The sequence below is a fragment of the Myodes glareolus genome, chromosome 19 (assembly GCF_982192425.1).
Source record: "Myodes glareolus chromosome 19, mMyoGla1.1, whole genome shotgun sequence".
Taxonomy (NCBI): domain Eukaryota; kingdom Metazoa; phylum Chordata; class Mammalia; order Rodentia; family Cricetidae; genus Myodes; species Myodes glareolus.
Genome location: NC_142044.1, coordinates 19,039,464 through 19,062,708, shown reverse-complemented (window position 1 = coordinate 19,062,708; position 23,245 = coordinate 19,039,464). Strand labels below are relative to the sequence as shown.

The 23,245-nt window shown below is 41.5% G+C and overlaps 1 protein-coding gene across 1 annotated transcript in view; it reads right to left on the bottom strand.

Moving 5' to 3' along the window:
* The window catches only part of Mtbp (MDM2 binding protein), a 66,789-nt gene that overhangs the window by 15,617 nt on the left and 27,927 nt on the right, over positions 1-23,245 (bottom strand). The window contains exons 12-16 of the mRNA XM_048457132.3: positions 20,834-21,007; positions 18,004-18,111; positions 11,394-11,555; positions 6,596-6,713; positions 2,778-2,933 (exon numbers count right to left, since the gene is read on the bottom strand). Coding sequence (XP_048313089.3) covers positions 2,778-2,933; positions 6,596-6,713; positions 11,394-11,555; positions 18,004-18,111; positions 20,834-21,007 — 718 coding nt within the window. The remainder of the gene's footprint in view (positions 1-2,777; positions 2,934-6,595; positions 6,714-11,393; positions 11,556-18,003; positions 18,112-20,833; positions 21,008-23,245) is intronic.

Sequence of the window (23,245 nt, the reverse complement as noted above, 5' to 3'; positions counted from 1 at the left end):
AAAGTCTGAAGCAGCGCTGGGTCTTCACATAGTGAAGCGCACAGTGAAACCGAGGCTTGGATACAGAGCTGGGGACAGGTGCACTAATGGAAAAGCAGGCAAATCCAGAGAACAGACAATACACCTGCCCACCCCACCCCACCCCTGACCTTGTAAGAAGAGCTGTCCTTCTGTCACCAAAGATTACATTCAGAACTACATTATTACATTTAAATGTCAAACACATGCCAATTAATGAATAAAAAACCCTCATATGCTAATACCTCTAAGGTGTTCCATAAAAAGTGTCATTAGTAAATTGCAATGGCCTCATTATTTTGATGAGAGACCCTTCGAATGAATAATCTGTAAAGCAGGACTCAAGTACTTAGCATTTTACTCTTCTGTTCATCATTTTTTATCTCAATCCTTCCCAGTGCATTATTTTTATTTAATTATCACTCGTCTCAGTTTTTCTAAAAGAAATGGGGTGAATATGTTTTTGTTAATGTTCTTATTTCCTTGGTTTACTGTGAGGAGCAAGGTTTTCCTTTGTGTAATGGAACAGTAACTGGGCAGTGCCTTGACAGGTAGGCAGTCAGGTCAGCTCAGCTTCCACATTCACATTAAGTCAGTGGTTCTCAGCCTTCTTAATGCCGTGACCCTTTAATACAGCTCCTCATGCTGTGCTGAATCCAACCATAAAATTATTTGTGTTGCTACCTCCTAACTGTAATTTAGCTACTGTTCTGGGTTTTCTGACGGTCTTGGGTGACCCCTGTGAAAGGGTCCAGAGGGGTCGTGACCCTCAGCTTGAGAACCACTATGTTAAGTGAAGCCACAGTAATAATGACTCCCTTCTTTCCTAATGTCAAAGAACCATTCAGTTTTCTAAGAGCGAGGCAAAGTGGCATGTGCCCCTAGTCTCAGCGTTTGGGAGGCAGAGGCAGGAGGATTGCAAGACCAAGGTTGTTGCGAGTTTGTGGTCAGCCTAAGTTACAGAATGAGGTAAAGTCAAAATGAAAACATGTATATTTCACAGACAATTTTAAGTTAGCAACATCTCTCCTACTCTATAATTAAAAGCCACTTTTGCAGTCAAAGGGCACGGCTGAGGTAGGTCACCAGGGCCGGATCAGTACATTGATCTCTGTCATTGGGACTAATTATCTGAAAGGACTGCGGATTCCACCAACGAGAGTAAAGACCATTGCCCAGATTCTCTGGTCAAATTACACACACTTTATTTTCTGTCAGACAGGGCCGTCCCCCTGAAGCAGGGTGAGAAAACACCTCTGAACATAGGAGACAGTAGAACTTACATAGCCCCCAAAACTGCAAGGCTAGGGAGTTTCCAAGGATTTTTAGTTACGTAGGAACTTGGCAGAACATTTCCAAATTATCTGACAAAATATCTTATCAGGAACATGTCAAATTCCAGAAAATGGGTCAAGATCTGTTCAAATCCAAGTTTTACAAAAAACAGGAATGAACTTCTTCTGACCTTGTAATAAGATGGCTTCTATTCTTAAAATGGAGTCGGGCTGGTCCATCAAGGACCACAGTGCGATGACCAGAGAGGAGTTGAGCAGCTGTGTAAGGCTCTGCTTCTGGAGTTCACACTAAAGGGGTTCTCAACCTCTCAAAGCCACGAGAAAGTAAAGGACCCAAAGTTATGCCAGTTTTATGTCACTGGGAGCATTAGGTCGTTATGACCCCACACATACAGCCCTCCACTGTCAGCGACGCTCTGCCCTTTCTCTCCAGTAACATGCACAAAAGACAGCAATTCTCTGACTCTATTCCTGAAATAACAAAAACCCCTCCCAAAATTTACCTTTAAGATAAATATTTATCACCGTGCATTCAAAACTAGCTTGGTAGAAGTCATCGGAGTAAGATAAAGGACCTTTATGGTCCTTTAGAAGGTTTTTTAAATGATGGGTTAATGATGAAAAAGAAACGTGGAGAGTAAGCAAATTATAAAAACATCACAAGAAATTGATGCTACAATTTTATTTACCTGTAGCCAACGCCAGCTGCAGCCGGTATTTGTTAACTAGCAACTGAGTGAGCACTGTCTCAGAAGCCAAGTGGGTATAAATTATGCAGATGCTGAGTTCGTACTCGGTCATGTCATGGCTTCCTCACCACCTTCAGTGGGAAGGACATGACTCTGGCCATTAGTAGTCATAACTGACACTCATCATGCCAAGGGGTGGCAAAATCAAAACTAAACAGCAATGCAGAAGAGAGAAATTTAAAAATACATATTTGCAAATCAAAGCCTAACTTCTTACAACAAAGTTTCAGGCCTGGCAGACAGGTTGGCAGGTAAAGGCGCTAGCAAAGCAACCCTACATCACCTGAGCTCAGCACCTGGGACCCACGCAAAGGCGGCAGGAGAGAACTGACTCCAGAAAGTTGTCTTTTGAGCTGCGCGTGCCCACCGAGGCACCTGTGATCCCCTCCCCCTACATACACACACACAATACACACTCAGAATAAGGATAAATGAAACAAAGGCAAGAAAAAGAACTAAATGTATTTCCCCACACGAAGTAGAAGCCCTTGCCCCTGACTTCTACGGGAGATGTACTGAGCTGCCTTCATCATCTTTGTTTTCTTCAAATTCAAGGTCACACAACAGAAGGACATTTGGAGACTGAAGAAGTGTGGCTGTTAAGGCCAGTGATAAACCTCAGCTCGGAGCATCAGTTAACTACATGGGGGGAAGCACAATGTTATTTTTAAATGATTTTTAGAAATTAGTTGCAAATTATAGGTCTATAACTCACCCCCTTTGAATCTGTAATGGCTGTAGATCTCCAACTGGTAATCCATCCGAGGTGAAATGTTTCAGCAGTTCCTTAGCATCCAATAATGTGATTGAGTCCCGGGGACCCTCTTTATGGCCCAGCAACTGTTCAGATGAACGAGGTAATGAACCAGTTCTGGGAAAATAATTTGTATAGCTTTATTAAAGGTACATTCAAATCCACCATAGGCAGGAAACAATGATGAGAGCAAAATCCATTACAAATACAAAAAGAAAAGTCAGGAATTACACATCTACAGAAAACTAATTACAGACTCTTTCATTGTGAACTAGATTTTAAATAATCTGCAAGTCACACGGAAACTCGTGGCTTCTGTTTTAATCATCCTACCAGAGAAACTATCATGATTATATCTTTATTAAAAATAACATATTAACTATTCAGTAGTACACAGTTACCAATTCTATAAAATTTAAATTTAAACTGAAAGCCCATAATATAAATTTCGGAGGCCAAGAATTGAATGTTCCAATTTTCTCTAAATTTAAAAGATTACTTAAAGCGTGGCCATGAAATGAGAAGGCAATGGAAATCCTCTCCAAGGTCTCCTCGAGTCATGCTCACAACATCACGAGTACACACTGAATTATTATCCCATCTGAAAGACATGCAGGACTTTGCATTTTCGAAACGATTTTTACCTACAATATGTTCTTAATCTTCACAAATTTCCTTGGGGAAAAAAAATGGAATAGGTCTTATAGCAAAACAAAGTAACGCCTAACAAGTACTTTATAAAATGCAACCAGCAACCATGCCTAAAAACAGCCACTGTTCCCATTCTTTCAGGTAGACACTGCAGCACACCATCAGTGTGTGCACTGATGTGCAGTTACACGGCGGGGGGGAGGGAACACAGAGGGCAAAAGAGCTCAGAACTGAGACTGACTCCAGTAAGGGCCACCTCTGTCTTTGTCACTCCATAAACCAGAAAACCACACAGCAAGTCATTAAATAAATAGATAAATAAGTAAGTGGATGAACATGCTCTCATCTCAGGAACTAGTAACCGCTTCATTAGGTTCTTAACTGCTCACTGCTCTTCCGCTAGAGCATAAATAAAAATCACTGTCACCATGAATTTAATCACTCAACTCCAAAGCAATCTAAAATGTTAACTTTTTTACATTCATTGACTTAGTGTGTGTGTGCACACACGTGGATAAGTGTGTGCATATGTGTGTATGTAAGTCCAAGGATAACCTGTGGAAGTCAGTGCTCTCCTCCCACCAAGTGGGCTGTGGGGACTGAATTCAATCCCTCAGGCTACACAACAAATACCTTTCTTTGTCCCCTAAGCCACTGTGCCAGCCCAACTTGATTATATTTTACATATTACACAAATTACATCAACATTTTTATGAATAACTCTATGATTAAAATATTGGCATTAAGTTTTAGACCCATGTCTCTTACACTAAGGACCATCACACGCAGGCAGATCCATTTCCCATGTCTAGTCCTATTATTGTTAAATGGGATAGAAGTCTAATAAAAACAGTCTAGCAAGAGAACACGTGAACATTTTCTCAGAATTTCATGCTCTGGGTGGGTAGGAACTGCACTGTGAGTTTAATTTAATTTCTATGGAGCTTCTTTAATAGTATCTTACAATGTTCCTTAATCAGTACTAATCACAACTGCATTACAGCCTGGATGCAATGGGAAATGTATGATTTGCATTTATATAGAATCCAAACACAAGCATTTCAAAGCAGCTTTTAAAAGCCCAATTTGTGATGAATTGCTCTACCAAGATCCGTCTCAGCTTAGAAAATAACACTGGCAACCATGCTTTAAACTTTCTGCATGCATTCTGTCATAACATTTCCACAACTTTAAAATAAAACTAGGATCTCATTCCCACTCTGATGTGGGGGTGAATGCCGTAGCACAGGTTGCTGAGTGAGTCTAAAACGGAATTGCTGTGCCCTCTGACTTTCACCATAAGATGACTTCCTACTTAAAACCGCATTAACACTAACAAAATTCTGAAAACATACAACAGTAGCTTTTGGTCTGACACAGGACTTCATGTGGTTTCTTACTGAAGTACCTGCAGTCCTGACTGACCACTAACTATACAAATATCACTGTAATATAGTGAACAGGGCTCACTCTAACTTGTGAACCCACAATTGCAGCTCGCAGTTTACTACACAGGTCTGACTCCCAGCAGAGAACACAACGTAAGGGTGGAAGGAGACACAGAAAACACATTCTACAGAAGCCATAACATTGTCCTTAGTGGTTAGAAAAGGAACATAACACCAAGCTGTAGCATTTATAAAGGACTCAAGAAAGAAAGGCGATGCTTGACTCAAACTTTGAGTGTCTAACACACTTCTCGTTCAAGACAAACTAAGCACACATTAAACTCTCTGCTCAAACTAGAATCACAATGCTGTAGTTCCTGAGAGTAAACCCACAGTAGGGTTAAGAACAAGAAGAACAGAACAGGGGCGCAGAGGTCAGAGAATTTCAAGAGAAGGTCAGCTACAGCAAGCACTTCCATGTCAACGAGGGAGAAACCTCACCAAGAGACTACGTCTGTTTCCCTTTCCGGGAAGCCAAGAATTCGGGGCCAGAGTGGCAATGCGCACAAATCGAGAGTGATAAAGAGCAAGGATACAAATACTACCTGCTTCCAGCCCACCCTTGCCTGTGCTGGTCACCCACCCTGATGGTGCGGGAGCTGGGCCACTCTTCGCAAGTCTGGGTACTTGTTTCCTTTTGATTATCTCTCCGTAAAAAGGAGCTCAAGATAAGACAGGCAGGCATGGGTGCTCTCCGTCGTGTTGTCCAGTGCCCGACAACTGGTATTTAATCAGTACTTGTGGGCAGTACGAGAAAAGGTTAGAGCAGGTCATAGAATTTATCAGAAGAGCTAAACACTGAAAGAGAAATGTCAGAGAGCTTGTACTCCACTATCCTGCAATTACACACTGAGTGACCTCTATGCACCAAAGCCAAAGACCAAAGACCTGTCAGCTGGGTACCCACTTCCGTCTCTGAGAGTACCTACTTCCTATGTGGACAAACATGGCTAAAAACAAGTGACTCCACTTCATTTTACACACCCGTGTGGTTCACCTCATATATTCACAAGTGTGTGCTGGTGAGCTTTTTGTTAACGTTGCACAAGCTAGGCTCATGTGGGAAGAGGAGGTCTCACCTGAAAAACTCGCTCCATCAGACTGGCCTGTAGGTAAACCTGTTGGTCATTCTCTTGATTAACAATTGTCGCGAGAAGACCCCACCAACTCTGGGCAGGTGGTTCTGGGCTATGTAAGAAAGCAAGCTGAGCCTGCAAGGGAAACACGCCACGGGAAGGAGCATCCTCCACAGCCCATTTCCGTTCTTGACTCCAGGTTCCTGCGCTGCTTGAGTTCCTGTTTTGACTTCTCTCAGTGATGAATTGTGTTTGGGATATGTAAGTCAAATAAACACTTTGTTCCCCATGTTGCTTTTAGCCAGTGTTTTATCACAGCAATAAAAAAGGAAAGTAAGCATTGTATGTTGATGGAAGATGTCTATAAAGCTGGACAGACATTACTTACTCACAAGTTAGGCACACTTGGAAGGTACCAAGATAATGAAAAGGAAGACATCTTTCCCTCTTAATCAATACACTACTCTACTGATTACCTACTTATTAAAGAAAGCACCTGTTTTTTATTTTCAATGAAATTACAAGCTACTGAAATATTAATTAAAATATTAAGTGTATTCATTTGAAAATACTGAACATGCATTTTTAAAAACTCCAATATTACCTCATTTTTTGTTTAGCTTTTTCAAAAGTTTCTAAGTTCTGAAGAACATGTCTTTCTGGCCATTCCAGAGGATTGGTTTCCATTAGACTTGAAGAATAAGGTTCCACTGTTCTAGCACCTAAAGAAAGCAAAACATACATCAGCAACGAAAAGCACTGTCACAGTGAATGCTCTATGCAACAGTAAAGCTCACTTGGGGTGCTTGGTGATACCCATCCGGAATCCTAGCATCAGGGAGGTGAGGCAGGAAGATCAAAATCGGAGACTAGCATAGGCTTATAGTGAGTTCAAGGCTGAGCTGGGCTAAGTAGTGAGACTGGCGAAGAATGGATGGATGGATGGATGGACGGACGAACGGGTGGGTGGATGGATAAATGAATGAATGAACAGATAAATAAATGGTGATAGATGGATAAATGTATACACTGTGTATGTGTGGGTAAAGGCTAAGAACTGAGACATTTATTAAAGACATGACTAATGAACTATACAAAATATCACTGAGAAGATTATTGGAAATGAAAATAAAATATCTTCTTCAAATAAATTGCATGAGTTACCACTGATAAAATACAATGAATCTATTTATTAAGGCTCACATGAAATGAAAGCACAAGTTAGCTATTCTTAACGAAAGTAGTTCAAATATAAAGAAAGCCACTCTATAATGAAGACACAAGAATGCTGTGACTTCCATACTAGAAACAGAATTATTTTGAATTATTTAAAATGAAAACTCGTATTCTTAAAAAGAGGATTACCTCAGTCTCAAAAGCATAATAACTGACGAATACATGCTCATAACGTCCTCAAGGCTGCTTGTGAAGTAACCCTCCCTTATCTGTTAACCGGAGATGCCCTCAACGCACTAAAACTCAGAATCACTTGACTCTAGCCATAGCAGAGGTGAGGGCCGTCTCCCTGTTACTATGCTGCAGTGAGTTCCCCCAAGTCTGTCTGGAACTCTGGAACCTAACAAGACCTAAAAGCACAGCTTTCTTTCTCATTAGCAAGTATTGGTTTAGACAAACAATGGCAAAATTACCAACTGTACTACTTTTTTGTATTTTAAACTTACCTTGTTTTAAGAATGACTTTAAACAATTTATTACAGCATTCTAATAAATGAATCAAAATTGCTGGACTTTTACTACTTAAGTCACTGATGACAGATCTGTTCTGTTTCTAAATTATAATAAAAATAGGAGCGACCATCTCTTATTTTCTCTCTACTTAGTAAACTATTTAACCTTGATTATTCTGAAGTATCTTCTAATACCTACACTTGGATGTCCTCAACAAACACCCTCAAAACACATCATTTCCATTTCTTATTAACAGTGGTGAAATCCATTTGATAGGGTAATGAGCTTTACAGCAAAGCAGTGTGCTTCTTAATGGAGACATAGCTTGGTAATAAAAATATACAGAAAATAATCAATACCAGTTCTGCACTGCTGCACACTCCTGAGATCATAAGATGATTCAAGTTATCTTTTAAAAAACAATAAATTGTCCCTGAATATTACAATAAAATTAATTATTAACTGAGTATACAACATATAAATATGGATGAGATGACATAGTCTAATATTTAAGAAAAGCAAACAAATATTAACAAATGTCAGGACTTTGAGGTAATAACTAAACATAACTCTTACAGTAAAATAATACAATATTTTACTTGCTTCTCTAGAAACTATACCATGCCCCAAACAAAATGTAACAAAAGGCTCCCTGAGAGATCAAGAAAATTATTTTTTGTAATATCTTATTTTACAAGAAAGAGAAACAGAACCAACACAAGTAGAAAACAGGGAACGTGACCTTCACATCGCACATTCCAGCAAACAGGAAGGTAGCATTGTCAGTTCATGCGGCTAATGAGAAGAAGCCATTGCGATCTTACAGACCAAAGTAAGAATAAATCACAATGAAAAAGTGACATTATCATTGGTTTAACCTATTTCATAAAGCAACATAATAGTAAATATTTGAAATAATAAAAGAAATTACAACCTGCCTAACAAACTCATTTACACAACCTCGCTATGTGCCCAGAAGTGCCAAGCAGACACTCCGCGTGCCTTAAACAGGCACCACATCCTCTGGGAGTCTTCAGCGACTTCGGCAGTGAGCCGATAAAATGGCTACATTACGGCATCTCATACATCATGACCTGTCACTTGGTATACTTGCTGGTGTTTCCACACAGGTAGAATCAGTACAAATCATTCTAGATTGCTAATGAGTACAACTGTGCCAGGATATGAGATTGATTGGCCTTACTAGTTTTACATGCAGTTCAATTTACATGTAGATGTATTTATTCAAATCAGTGCTACAAAAATGTTAACAGTCAAAACCGTATTCATAGAAGTCATACTCAAATGTGCAGCCTGACACTTTTCAGGTCAAGTTCTACAAGTCTTCATTTGTTTAGTGAGTATGGGGAGATCATCCTCCTACAGCCTGCATCGTCCAGGCTCCATGCCAGGCCCTACAGATGTGAAGATAGCAAGTAAGTGTGTCTGTACCTTCAAACAGCATGGTGTGTGTGCAGAGAAGACAAATTCAGTAACAACCAGATAGATCATGCACATGCACCCTTTAAATCTATGCCACATAAAACGAGAAAACTGCTGAGTACGAGTGTGGGCAAAACAGTTGAAACTGGCCAAGGCCTAGGAACGTCTCGGAGAAAACATCTGAACATCCGTAAGGCAGCTCTAGGCAGTCAGGTAAGAGCTGAGAGAAAAGGACTCTAGACCGAGGACATGCGTATGGAAAGCCACGAAGAGGAGTGGCCTGTGCCCCAGGACTATGCTAAGGAAACCAAAATGTGACATTTGGAAAACCAGACTGAGCACAAGGCCAGGTGCCTGCTGGGGAATATTCCTTTACACGGTGTGGAGATGTGTCACTGTGACTGGTTTAATAAAGAGCTTAACGGCCAATACTGAGGCAGGAAGAGGTTAGGTGGCACTACGGGGGACAGAGAGGACTCTGGGAATAAGAGAGGTGGAACTGTCAGTCAGACATGGAGAGAAAACGGGGTACAAGATGGAAGAGAGGCAATACCACATGGAAGAAGGAAGATTAAGATAAACGGGTTAATTTAAATTGTGAGAGCTAGAGGGACTAGTCTCAGCAATGGTCAGGCTTTTATAAACAATAAGAAATCTCCACGTCATTGTTTGTGAGCTTAGCGGCCGACAAAAGCCTGTTCAGGTGTCAGCTAAGGTCTGCATAAACCACAGCGAGGATGACCCACACGGCTTGAGCGAATGATATGATGGCCCCAGAGGCAAAGCAAAGACATCTACAGTCAGTGCTAAGAGCTAGGCTTGCTTGCCCAGGTCACCTCAAGACGCATCACGTCTCTACCATCCTTCCCACCACAATGGACTGCTCTCCCGGTGGGAGTGGAGAGAGCTCGTCTCTAAACACCTCTGCCAGTATTCCATCCAAGAAATGAGAAAAGTTACTAACCTAGACCCCAGTTAACAAGGGCCCCAAGTGGGACTTGAACAGGTGTTTGTGCTCAAGCAGGACGCAGCCCACTGTTTCCATACACTGCTTCACAAACAATGTAATCTGGTTGAAGGTCAAGGACCATGATGTAACGTAATCCAAATCAGTCTTGTTAAATAAAAACCAGAGTCAGACATTAGGGGGTGAAAGGTGAGAGATCAGAGAAGCAGAGCAGTGGCCACTAGAGTTCTTACCTCTCCACATGCTCAGACCGGATAGGCAAGATCCTGTCTCTGGGCATCCTCAGACAGAATCCCTGAGCTCCTTTGTCCTCCCTCCTTATATTTCTCTCTCTCTGCCCAGCCATATCCCCTCCTGTCTCTACCTCCCTAGTGCTGGGATTAAAGGCGTGTGACTCCCAAGTACTGGGATTAAAGGTGCGAACCATCACCACCTGGCTCTGTTTCTCTTTTAGACTGGACCAATCTCCTGTAGCCCAGGGTGGCCTTGAACTCACAGAGATCCACCTGCCTCTGCCTCTGCCTCTGGAGTATTGGGACTAAAGGTGTGGGCCACCACTGTCTGGCTTCTATGGCTAATCACCGGCTTAGCTTGGCTCTGATCTTAGATCACAAACAAAATATCGCCACACTATAATGTTCAATTTTTTTGAATATCCACAGTATCACAGAAAGACATACAAATAAACACCCTTGCTAAGCTGATTCTGTGATTAGTTTTCTTTAGCCTATACAATAAAAATGGTTCCTGTAAAATAAAAATAAAAATTTGTACTGTTTCAAGAAAGCCTCAAACACATTCTTGCTAGGCCCCTGAAAACTTCCCTTTATTCAAATTCACTACATCAGACTGCAGAGAGGAGCAGAGGCTCAGTGAATGAAGCAGTGATTCCATGATCCTCCTGGGAAGTATGGCGACCTGGGGACCCCTGGGAAGTAGCACGTGGTTCTGCCTGTATCCAACTCAGTGTATACATGTCACTGTCTTCACTTTTTGAGACCTATCCAGTCTAGCAGCTTAGCAAGATGAGTAAGACCACAAAGTGCTTCCTCCTGTGCTAAAAAAACAATTAAACTAAACATGCTTGATAAAAGGTGTTAGCAAAAAAGCCTGTCATACTTAAGTAAGTAAAGTTCAGATATACAGGTGTTAAAAAAATACATATCATTCTTTAAATGTGTGAAATATATTTGACTTGGCCAATAAAGCTTATAAAGTTTAATAAAAATGCTACACACACACACACACACACACACATACCACCACCACCACCACCAAAATTTAAAAGAATAAAAAACCTTACCATTTGCCATGCCAGCAGATTTCATTTTGTCCGTTTGTGTTGAAACTGCTGTAGGGGCGAGGGCATCCAAACGACCTAGGAAGCGCTCCCTCGTCAACACCAACAGACTTTTGAGTTCCTCAGCAGAAACCGCTTCAGGCTGACTGGCAGCCTTTCTTCTTTCTGCATGACAACAGACACAATTAACCACTGGAGCATTTCTGAGCACCTGCAGGGGAGCTCCTCTGTCTAGGACTTTTGTCAAATATATTTTAAAAGTAAAACAAATATCCACATTCCTGTGTAGCCACATTTCCATCTTGATCTTATTTATAGGTAATGGCATAATTCTGAGACACTGTGTGAGATGAGGGGAAAGGGAGTACTTAGTTAACAGAGAGGACGGACAGGAAAGGCCAGCATACACGTCTTCAGAGATATATCACAGAGCATTGGAAGTGCTCTTACATATATATGTATGATATGATGGCTATTCTTGGTTGACAACTTGACTCCATCTGGAATTAGCTAAAATCCAAAAATGGAGGGCACACCAGTGAGGGATTTTTGCTTAATTGGAAGTAGGAAGATCCACTTCTAATCCTGATCTTGAAGCGAGAAGACACCCGCCTCTAATCTGGGCCACGCCTTCTGCCGGAAGCCTATAGAGGGAAGCATTAGCTCTTTGCCTGTTTGCTGTTGTCTCGCTAGAACATCCATTCCTTCATTGGCATGGAAATCTACTTCTTTGGGATTCCACCATATACTGAGGACAAGCTGAGACACCCATAGCCTCGGGGACTGAGCAGCTACTGGATTCTTGGCCTTTTCACTCACAGTCAGCCAACGTTGTGTTAGCCGGACTGAAGCCTTTCAGTCACTCAATAAGTTCTGTTACTCCAGAGAACCCTGGCTAATACAGTATATAAAATTAACACCCATAAAACTTTCTTTTAAATACAATAGCATAGACATTACTGTTTCTTCCTTCTCCAATTTGAAAGTCAGAAATGAAAAATTAAACAATGGTAACAAGAAAAAAATAACACAGCAACCCTTCTGAACAAGCTGTGGAAGACAGAAATAAGTGGTAAACTTGAGCCAGCGGTAGAGCGGGGGACCATTTTGGGGACCTGCAGACAACATGACCAAGCAGTGTGGGTAAACGTAGTGAAGTACCGGCCTCAAACCAGACTGGACACAAAGGCTTAGCCACGCTCGAGCTCTGCTCCCCACGCCACTGTCCAGCCTCAGAGAGAGGCAGGCATGACTGATGCCAGTTTGGCTTTATTTTAATAGTACCAAACTATGGAACTTCAGGTATGTAGAAAGGTCACGCTAAAGATGGGGTTAAACGTAAGTCCAACAAAGGCTCTGTGGTACTAGACATCCCAAGTCCTACCACGAAAATACCAGTGGCTACAATGCCTCACTGAAAGGATTAAAATCCCAGAGATGTATTCAGCTTTGTGACACTAGGACACAAGACTGTCACCTATGAAATTATGAGTCTAGATTGGGCCACAGTCACAGCTGTCCTTGGCCATACATGGCCAGTGGGCCACAAAGGATTCTATGAACAAAACATAAAACTGAACACCCAGAGAGAGAAGAGCCCCAAGTGCTGGTACTAAGATCAGGGTAGAGGCAGGCTCAGATAAGAATATGGAATCCTTCCCCTCCCACTCTCCAGTGACTTTTGCCAGGTATTATATACTAGAGGCTGGAAGTAAAAGCTGCAGTAGAAAACAGATGGATGAGAACCAGCCACAAGTCTTAGAAAGGGCTGAGGGAAAGAAAGGGCTCAGCATCCCTTATGCTGCTATTACCCAGGAAGACTTGCAGCACCTTCTTGCTCCACTCACTTACTGGGCTGGACATCACCAAGCAGGCTGTGACAGCCAGCAGTCTTTGGGTAGCCTCTCTGTAGGACATCCTGGAAGCTTCTCCTATATGGTTGGTCAGTAGTTGCCCAGTTCTGGCAGATTCCCAAAAGCTAAATCCAAGACTTGGTATATGGATGAGAAAGCCAGCTGGGCCAGAATCTAAAATATCATACCATTTCACCTATAGTTTATCTGTACATTTCTTCAGCTTGTTCCTAAATTGGCGGCAACTCTGGGAGAAGAGGTATTATTGGGTTCTTAAAGAAGAAAGAAAGAAAGAAAGAAAGAAAGAAAGAAAGAAAGAAAGAAAGAAAGAAAGAAAGAAAGAAAGGAAGGAAAGAAAAGGAAGGGAAGAGGGAAGGAGGGAGCCAAGCCAGGGTAAAAAGAGAGAGAGAGAGAGAGAGAGAGAGAGAGAGAGAGAGAAGAAAAAGCAATCAAAAAGAATTCAAAAGAAACAAAAACATTGTAGGAAACATTGTAGAGAAAATGTGACAGAATTAGTATTTTCCTAAAGTAAAGAAGATACTAGAATAAGTACAGGCTGGTTTGATAAAAGAACAATCGCGGAACAACAACGGCAATGACAACAAAAGGACTCCTCACCAGTGCGGACGAGTCAGGTTGTCACCTTAGCGTATTGGAAGTGGTGCTAAGAAGGAAAGATGCAAGCGTTCCAGGCTGTCCTCAGCTACATGTCTATCTACTTCAAGACCAGGCCACGTGAGACCCTCAAAAATCAATCAGAGACATTTTCTGTCCTGAAACAGCAGTATCTAACTCTATAAGAGGTATAGGAAGAAGTAAGGAAGTAATTACTAAAGGTCTAAGAAAAACTGACGATAATCTATTAACATGGCCTATCACATATACGGCTCAGAAAATGGGGTTGGAGGTGAGGGGCATACTCTCATTCAGAGTCAGGCTTCCGGAGACAACACCTGCAGGGCGCTGCTCAGAGCAGTAAAACACAAGAGCTGTGCAGTGGACAGCAGTGGGGTTAGAGTACTAAGCCAGCAGACAGCACTGTTTTATAATCTCTGCTGTGACAATGCCAGCCAACCCATGCCTTCACTGTTCAGGGTCACTGGGAAGGAAAAGGGGAAGTGAAGCTGACTAGGAGACACTCATTCTTTATCCGCCACAGTGAGATGCTAAGAAAATAAACTGGATACATATAATTTCACAGTATCTAAAAACAAGAAGAAAGGCCTGAACTAGCTGGAGGGCTGAGGAGAGCCGCCTGTGGACACACAGGCAGAAAGATGGGGACAGCTGCTTGTGGATACAGAGACTGGTTAGAGAGGCAGAAAGATGGGGGGTGGGGAGGAGTCTGAGAGTCACTGCTGCTCTGCATTCGAAGCTTCTGAGTAGCATTTGAATTTTCACACTGTATCTGTGTATTACTTTGATACAAAACATTTCTTTTAAAAACGCTTCTAGACCAATCACACTTTTCTTCTACAATAAACCCACTACCCCGGAAACTGATAGGAATTCCAGAGACATTGAGAACTTACTGACTGCGAGGCACCATCCCAGGCCCCAGACTCAGGATTCAGGTGCATGACATTACACCCAGGCAGCCTGGTGTACACGAACAGTGCCAGGCAGCTGGGGGAAGGCAGCAACCACCACCCCACCCCCCAGCCTTTAGAACACCAGCTTTATGACACAGGCCCCGGAACACCCTACCTCATTGACGTGGGTATTCTTGGGGTCCTGGCAGATTTAGCCCAAGGTAGGAGACATAAGCTCCCTGTGACCGCAAATACTAACAGAACACTCAGAGAGCTGTGATCATGTTTCTGTAAGACTCTGCGAGGACATCAGAAGCCTCGGTGTATTTCCTTTCCGTACAGTCAGCTGGGAGTCCTAAATGAATGGCTTGCTTTCCCATGGAAGAAACACAATGAGCAATGTGCTTCAGGAATCAGTCCCTCATTTTATTAACTAAAACTCCTCTGGAGCTGGCCTCGACTTATGGAGATGGCCAAATTACGCCACAGTTTGGAAAGCAACGGGTAAGAAAGCACCCTGACCTTAATAGCTGAGAACAAGGGAGGAGATGAGGCTTAATACAGTGATGAACTGCATATTTAACAGAAGTTTAAAAAAACACAACTCTACAAATAAACTTGCACACAAGTGAGATATAAGCACTCAGGGGAAAACGTTAAACTCTAAAATGGGTCAGTGAAGGAATGCTATATTCTTTATTAAATAGCAGTAATGAGAAATCATTACTGAGAAATCTGAAATACCTAAAAGCTATCAGTTGAATATGAATCAGAACTTCAGCGGGTTCTATGGATTTTTAGAAGATGTGAAGACACTGGTGTACGGAGTGCAATGCTGGAAACAACACTGACTTACTTACTACATTTATTACATCACACTCAAGTCTTTAAAAGCTTGACAACATTCTAAAGCCTTTCCTTGAAGAAACTACTCAGTTAAGGTATTGTTAGCCATCTTTCCAAGTATAAAAGATATAAATTACAAAATTGAGGAATATTAAATTACAGTCACATTTTATATTTCATTACTCTAATACAAGAGATCAGATAATTTTTCTAAAAAATAAACTGAACATAAACTTATTTATAAAGTTAAACTCCAACAAGCTTTAATTGATATTTATGTTATTTTAAAAGATAGTGTATCTCAATAGTATCATTAATTAGTACAATTCTCTATTAATTAGTACAGTTCTTTATTATGTGATACTGGTCAGGGAAACCTTGGAAGAACTGGACAGTTTATTCCATTTCATTGGTATTTTAAGGACATCTTTGTGAAGAAGTGTCTTATGCAAAGAGGCTTTTTATCAATGTCAGAGAAGATCTTTTTGTTTAAATTCTTTTGCTTTTACATCATACAATTGTGCTTAAAAACACTTCAGACCTGGCCATGGAAAATCACTGAAGAACATACTCAGACACGCATGCACTGGACACTCTTTGACCCCACTTTTCTCTGCCTCCTGAAATACAAAACTGTAAGGATGCATTTTATCTACCAAAGTTTGAATCCAGTCTGGGAATGGGTGCGATCTGTTCAGTGAGGATAATCATCATAAGTGGATCCACAGGATCATTATGAGCCAAGATTTAATGCTTCAGATCGCCAAGTGCACACTTGTATGTACATGTTTATGTGATGTACGCACATGAGTGTTAAGTACACATGTGTATATAAATATGGAGGCCAAGGTATCACTTGCCACATTCTTGAAACATTTAATTATTTTGAGTCTTGGGGGATAGAGAACAAGTGCAGGTCAGAGGACAATTTGTAGGTGTGAGTTCATCCTTCTAGTATGAGGTCCCAGGGACAGAACTAAAGTAGTGTGTTGGTCACGCAGCAAGTGCCTTGATACACTAAGCATTTCACCAGCCTATTCTCCGACTTCGTTCTTGAGGTAGGGTCTCTTACTGAATCTGTAGCCCATCTATTGGCTGGACTGACTGGCCAATGAACGCCAGAGTCAACGCCTCTCAAATGCTCCAGGTTCACACCACCACCCTCTACCAGCACGCTGAGGATCTGAAATCAGGTCTCCACTGCTTGTATGGTGGGCACTTTACCAGCTGAGTCATTATGTTCACAGGCACACACGTCTACCATTTAAAACTTTTTTTCTTGCTCACCCTTATTGGTGTGTGTATGTTAATGTGTGTGTGTGTGTGTGTGTGTGTGTGTACAAGCCTTGTACAAGCCACAGTGCTATTGAGAAGGTTGGAGTCATTTCTCTCCTTCCACTATGTGAGGTGTGGAGACAGACTTAGGTCCCTAGGCCTGGTGGTAGCACCGTTACCCACTGAAACATCTCGATTCCATTGAAACTTACTTTCCTTTCTAACAAAACTTTCCTAGAACAAACACCACAAAATAACACACAATTACCTTGGTTTTACACACATGAAAAATCTTCGCAGGGCTTACATGAGTAATTGACTAATGAATATTTGTCTAAATATTCTAAATTAATTCTAAAATTATTTCCTACTGAGTAAACAGATCACTGAATTCAATATAGCTTGAAAGGCTTTTGAATAAAAGAGTACAGTTTTACTTTTTAATATATATTTCTAATATTTCCTTCTTTATGTAACTAAGGTAGTATCATAAATTTAAGGAGTTTCTTAGCAATTATATATCAGTGATTTAGAGCATATTGATATTAGGCAACAATGCATGTTTAATATTTATAAAAATTCAGACTGATAGCCAATTTAATATTAACGATGGGTGTCAAGCCCCCCAGCTAAGGAAAACCCACGATGCTAACTTCAGTATGTGAACAACGCTTGGTTATCATCAATTAGGAATGGTTAAACTGAAGAATGAATGCACTAGTTACCATACTAATTTCTTTAGACTTGCACTTTCTTCCGTTTTCAGTCTCGACCTTCCTTGTAACAAAACTACACTGTATGCAGTAAGAAGAGTAACAAACTTCTATGTCTTTTCTAGATATGGTTCAGAGTATACAAATTTGAAATACAAAATTTCCCTGGCAAAATATGTTTTTAAAGTATTTCCAATGATATACTGACAATCAGGATAGTCTGAATCCATTAAAAAATAACACTGCAGACTTCATCTACCAAGCTCCCTATATACACGGGAGCTATATGCATCACCCTAAATGACAACATGGATGGGAACAAGATGTAAACACAGGAGCTCACATTAACACACCAACGTTCTTATAGTAAAATTTTACTTATAGTGGTACTTACTCAGGCATTCTTTCAAAGCCAGAACCTGAATGCTGGCTAACTGTTTCTCTCTTTGCAAAACCTGCTCCTCAGAAAAACTCGGGAGCGATGAGAAGTCAAAAGGAAAACCTGAGAAGAAAGAAAAAGTCAACATTAATGATATTCTACACGAACGAGCTATTAAAACTCAGTCGCTAGGAAATGTGTTAGGACATGACTAGAAACATAACCGCCAACCACTCATCTCTCTTGATCTCACATACTTCAAAGTAACAATTAAATGGGGGGAAACGAGCATGCCAAATTGTTCTGTATTTTAATCTTTGATCTGATTCTTTTGTTTCTTTTTTTAATTAATTTTTCATACCAACCACAGTTCCCCCTCCCTCTCCACTCCCATTCACTCCTCAGAGTAAGGCTTCCCATGGGGAGTCAACAAAGTCTGGCATATCAAGTTGAGGCAGGACCAAGCCCCACCCTCCTGCACCAAGGTTGAGCATGGTATCCCACCATAGTTTCCCTATGGGCTCCAAAAAGTCAGCTCCTGGACCTCAGATAAATCCTGTTCCCACTGCCAGGAGGCTCACAAAAAGACCAAGCCTGACAACTGTCACCCACATTCAAAGGGGCTACTTTGGTCCCATGCAGGTTCCCCAGCTGTCAGTCCAGAGTCTATGAGCTCCCACTAGCTTAGGTCAGCTGTCTCTGTGGGTTTCCCATCATAATCTTCACACACACACACACACACCCCGCTCATATAATCCCTCCTCCCTCTCTTAGGCTGGACTCCAGGAGCTTGGCCCAGTGCTTTGCTGTGGATCTCTGCATTTGATCTGATTCTTAATTCCTTGGGGGAATATGGGCACCAGAGTAGACTTCACTACATGGTATTCTCTTCTACCTACTTAGAAAACAAAGACAGAAGTTTCTCATTTCTAAGTATAGGTTCCCATAACCCACATAATGAACCACGGGCCCAGCTGACTTCCTCCATTCACTCCTTCGCATAATGAACCTAGTATATGCAACAGTCCCAGGACTGACTTGGTTAACCCAGGCTCATCCTCTTTTCTTCTTGCATGTAGTTCTCAGATAATCAGAACTTAAGGCACAAATGCATGCCTTTTATCCCAGCAGAGGCAGGTGGATCTCTGAGTTCGAGACCAGCCTGGTCTACAGAGCAAGATTCAGGGCAGGCTCCAAAGCTACACAGGGAACCCTCTCTCAGAAAACCAAAACAAAACAAAAAACAAACAAACAAAAAACAAAACAAAAAAACCAACAAAACAAAACAAAACAAAAGAAAAATGTACAGGAAATACACTATCAGAAGGCACAAAGGGAAACTTGGGGTTTGCTCCTCTCTCACCTTCAAGGGAAGGCTACTCATGTTTAGGGAGTCATGTGACATCTGAAGCATGCAACCCAGGGAAGGATGCCCTCAAGTGTACTCAACTGCGTTATAAGTAGGACACAAGGAGTCAAGAGTCAAGGCTCCATGTGCACCTTGTATCTAAGTCTTGGGAGGCTGGTTTGTGATGGATCCTGGGCTGTTTCTGTCCCTCTGTTTCCTGTCTATGAGTAATACACCTATTGGCATAGCTAATACATACACAAATACACACACACACACACACACACACACACACACACACACACACACATATATATATAAAACCAAATGTAGAACTGATGGAGGAGGGTTAACTGTCTATGTGTTACTTTCATTGGTTAATAAAGGAGCTGCCTTGGCCTTTGATAGGACACCAGCTTAGATAGGTGGAGTAGACAGAACAGAACTGTGGGAGAAAGAAAACAGAGGCAGGCAGTCGCCATGACTCTCCTCTCCAAGCCAGCTGCAGGTTAGAACCCTCCTGGTAAGCCACCACCTCGTGGTGCAACACAGATTATTAGAAATGGGTTAGATCAATATGTAAGAGTTAACTAATAGGAGGCTACAGATAATGGGCCAAGCAGTGTTCAAAAGAATACAGTTTCCGTGTAATTATTTCAGGGGTAAAGCTAGCTGGGAGGCGGGAAGCGGCCCACCGCTCCTTCTACATAGAACTTAATATAGAATCAAAATATAGAACTTAAGAGAGAAAAAAGAAAAGCAAAATAGATGAAGTAAAAGAAGCTTGAGAGAAAATAAATGGGAATTTAAAAAATTGTTTTTAGTGTTGAAAGCAGTAAACATTAACAATTTGGTATTTGAAATTGAAAGATAAGAGCTAATCTTTACTTTGTATATTGTAAAGGAACTAATTCTCTTCATTTAAACTTATAAAAAGGTTATATTAGAATTCCAGCATGGAGGCAGGAAAGTGGACACATAGTGCCACCCCTAACCAAAGCAGTTACTGGCAATTGACACCTGCCTGGAAAAGGAAAATCAATTTTTCTCTGGTGGAGTGTCAACTGGGTATATCAACCACAATCCAGGGCAGGCCCCGCGCCAGGAGTAGATTGCTGACACAAAATGGACTCCATGTATTTTGTGTGCTTTTTGTTTTTGCTTGGTATTTTTTACCTTATTGATTTTTGTTAGTTTTGATTTTCTATTTTGGGAGGGGGGTGATTTTGCTTTGTTTTGTTTTTATAGAGCCTGGGAGAGAAAGAACATGAACTTGGGGTGGGTAGGGAGGTACAGAAGATCTAAGAGAAGATGGAGGAGGGGACAGCACATGACCAAAATATTTTATATAGAGAAAAAAATGTTGTACTAAAAAAAAAGGTAAACTAATGGCAAACATGGAGTTTCATTATTATTCCTTCCACTTGAAACCATGTAAATAAACTGCAATACAAATAAGTGTGGGAGTGGGTCTCTTCTAGCTAAGTTAATACGTACTCAATGTGGCTTCTTCCCGCTTCATTTTCATCTTCCCATGAATGAAACTGAGTGCAAAGGAGCCATTGATCTGGTTGGCTGAGTGGAGCAATGTGGTTTTGCACCGTTTCTTGCCATTGCCCTGCACCAGGAGGTAGTAGCTGGAGTACTCTCCTTTCACAGCAACATCTGGAACTGAAGAAGGATGGCCTGGGTAAGAGTGGGGAAACGCTGTTCATCCCCTGACAACTGTGATCTCTGGGAAAGAATGTCTGGACATTCCCATGGTATTTTATGATACAACAAGCTGTCACACGATACATTTGGAGCTATTTGTTTGACCATTTAGTTAAGTCCTGTTGAAGTAGAAAGTCAATAAAACATAGGAACTTTTTGTTCTAATAATCCAATTAAAAAAATGGAGTACAGAGCTAAACAGAGAACTCGCAACAGAGGAATCTGAGATGGCTGAAAGACACTTAAGGAAATGTTCAACATCCTTCGTCATCAGAGAAATGCAAATCAAAACAACTCTGAGGTTCCATCTAACACCTGTAAGAATGGCCAAGATCAAAAACACTGATGAAAACTTATGCTGGAGAGGTTGTAGGGTAAAGGGAACACTCCTACATTGCTGGTGGAAATGCAAGTTGGTACAGCCCCTTTGGATGTCAGTGTGACGAATTCTCAGAAAATTAGGAAACAGTCTTCCTCAAGACCCAGTAATACCACTTTTGTGTATATACCCAAAGGATGTTCAATTGTACTACAAGGACATGTGCTCAACTATGTTCATAGCAGCATGTTTGTCATAGCCAGAACCTGGAAACAACCTAAATGCCCCTCGACCAAAGAATGGATAAGGAAAATGTAGTACATTTACACAATAGAAAAAAAAAATGTTATCTTGAAATTTGCAAGCAAATGGATGGAGCTAGAAAGCATCATATTGAGTGAGGTAACCCAGACCCAGAAAGACCCAGAATGATCATATGTGCTCACTCATAAGTGGTTTTTAAACATAAAGCAAAGAAAACCAGTCAGATATCACAATCCCAGGGAACCTAGACAACAATGAGGACCCTAAGAGACACATACATGGATCTAATCTACATGGGAAGCAGAAAAAGACAAGATCTCCTGAGTAAATTAGAAGCATGGGGACTATGGGAGAGGACTGAAGGGTAGGGGAGAGGAGGGGAGAGGAGCAGAGAAAATGTAGAGCTCAATAAAATCAATTTTAAAAAGAGCTTTTTGTTCTGTTTAATCATCAGGGACTCATTCTTCCACTCCAAATTACTCGTGTTCCATAGTTTCTTTCTAATACAGACATGTCCACAATTTCCAGTGTAAGTGTTTGAGAGAAAGAAATGCATGGATGTATGTGGGGTATATGTATTCATGTAGTATGTACATGTGCGTACGTGGGTGTATATATGTACACATATGTGTGGCAGCGAAGGTCCACACATGGTGCCTTCCTCAGTCACTCCCCACATTACTTTGAGGCAGTCTCTCTCGCTGAACCTGGAGCTCACCCATCAGCTAAGCTGGCTGGCCAGCTAGCTCCAGCGATCTGCCTGTCTCAACATACCCTCCACTTCGTCCAAGTAGAATAAACTGCCACTTACAAGCATACACAACTCAGCTGGTAAAAGGAGAAGAGACAGAAAAACGACCTTCCACTGGTTCTGCTTCTCTGAATTCAATCAACTACAGAGAGAAATATGGGGAGGGGGACGCATGTTCATTTAAACGTGCACAAACTCTATTTACACAACAGCTGCATTTTACAAGATATCAGAGGTGATCCAGCGATGCCTTAAAGTGTTCAAGACAGAAAGTTCATGCTCTAAAAACTGAATCCATGCCTGGGCAATACAAGCAGTGAAAGTGGAGTTCTGAAATAATGATCACTGACTCTCAAAGCGTGCTGAGATGCTGTGGAACAATCTTTGCACACTGTAATAATGTATTACTCCTATGGGTTAACAAAGAGCTGACTGGCCTATAGCTGGGCAGGAAGAGATTGGGTGATAAAGCCAGACTAGGACCAAGCTGGGAAGAGGGGCGGAGTCCCGGGAGTCACCAGTCAAACACAGAGGAAGCAGAAAGCTGTTTATAAAATGTGGTAGCAAGCTGTGAGTCACCACGAGGTAACCATGTACATTTCTTCCCCTGCACAATTTCCAGAACTTTGGGAAGTGAGATACCATAACTGGACTTTTCTTTGTTTAAATGTATATGGGCGTTTGGCATGAATGCATGCTTATGCACTGCATGAGTGCCTAGTGCCTATGGAAGGTCAGATGTGGGATCCCCTGGCCCTCGAGTTACAGATGTTTATGTTGGTGTTGGGAATAGAACCCAGGTCCTGTGGGAGAGCAGTCAGGGCTCTTTTCTTCAGTCCCTAGCTGAGTGTTTACAGTAGAA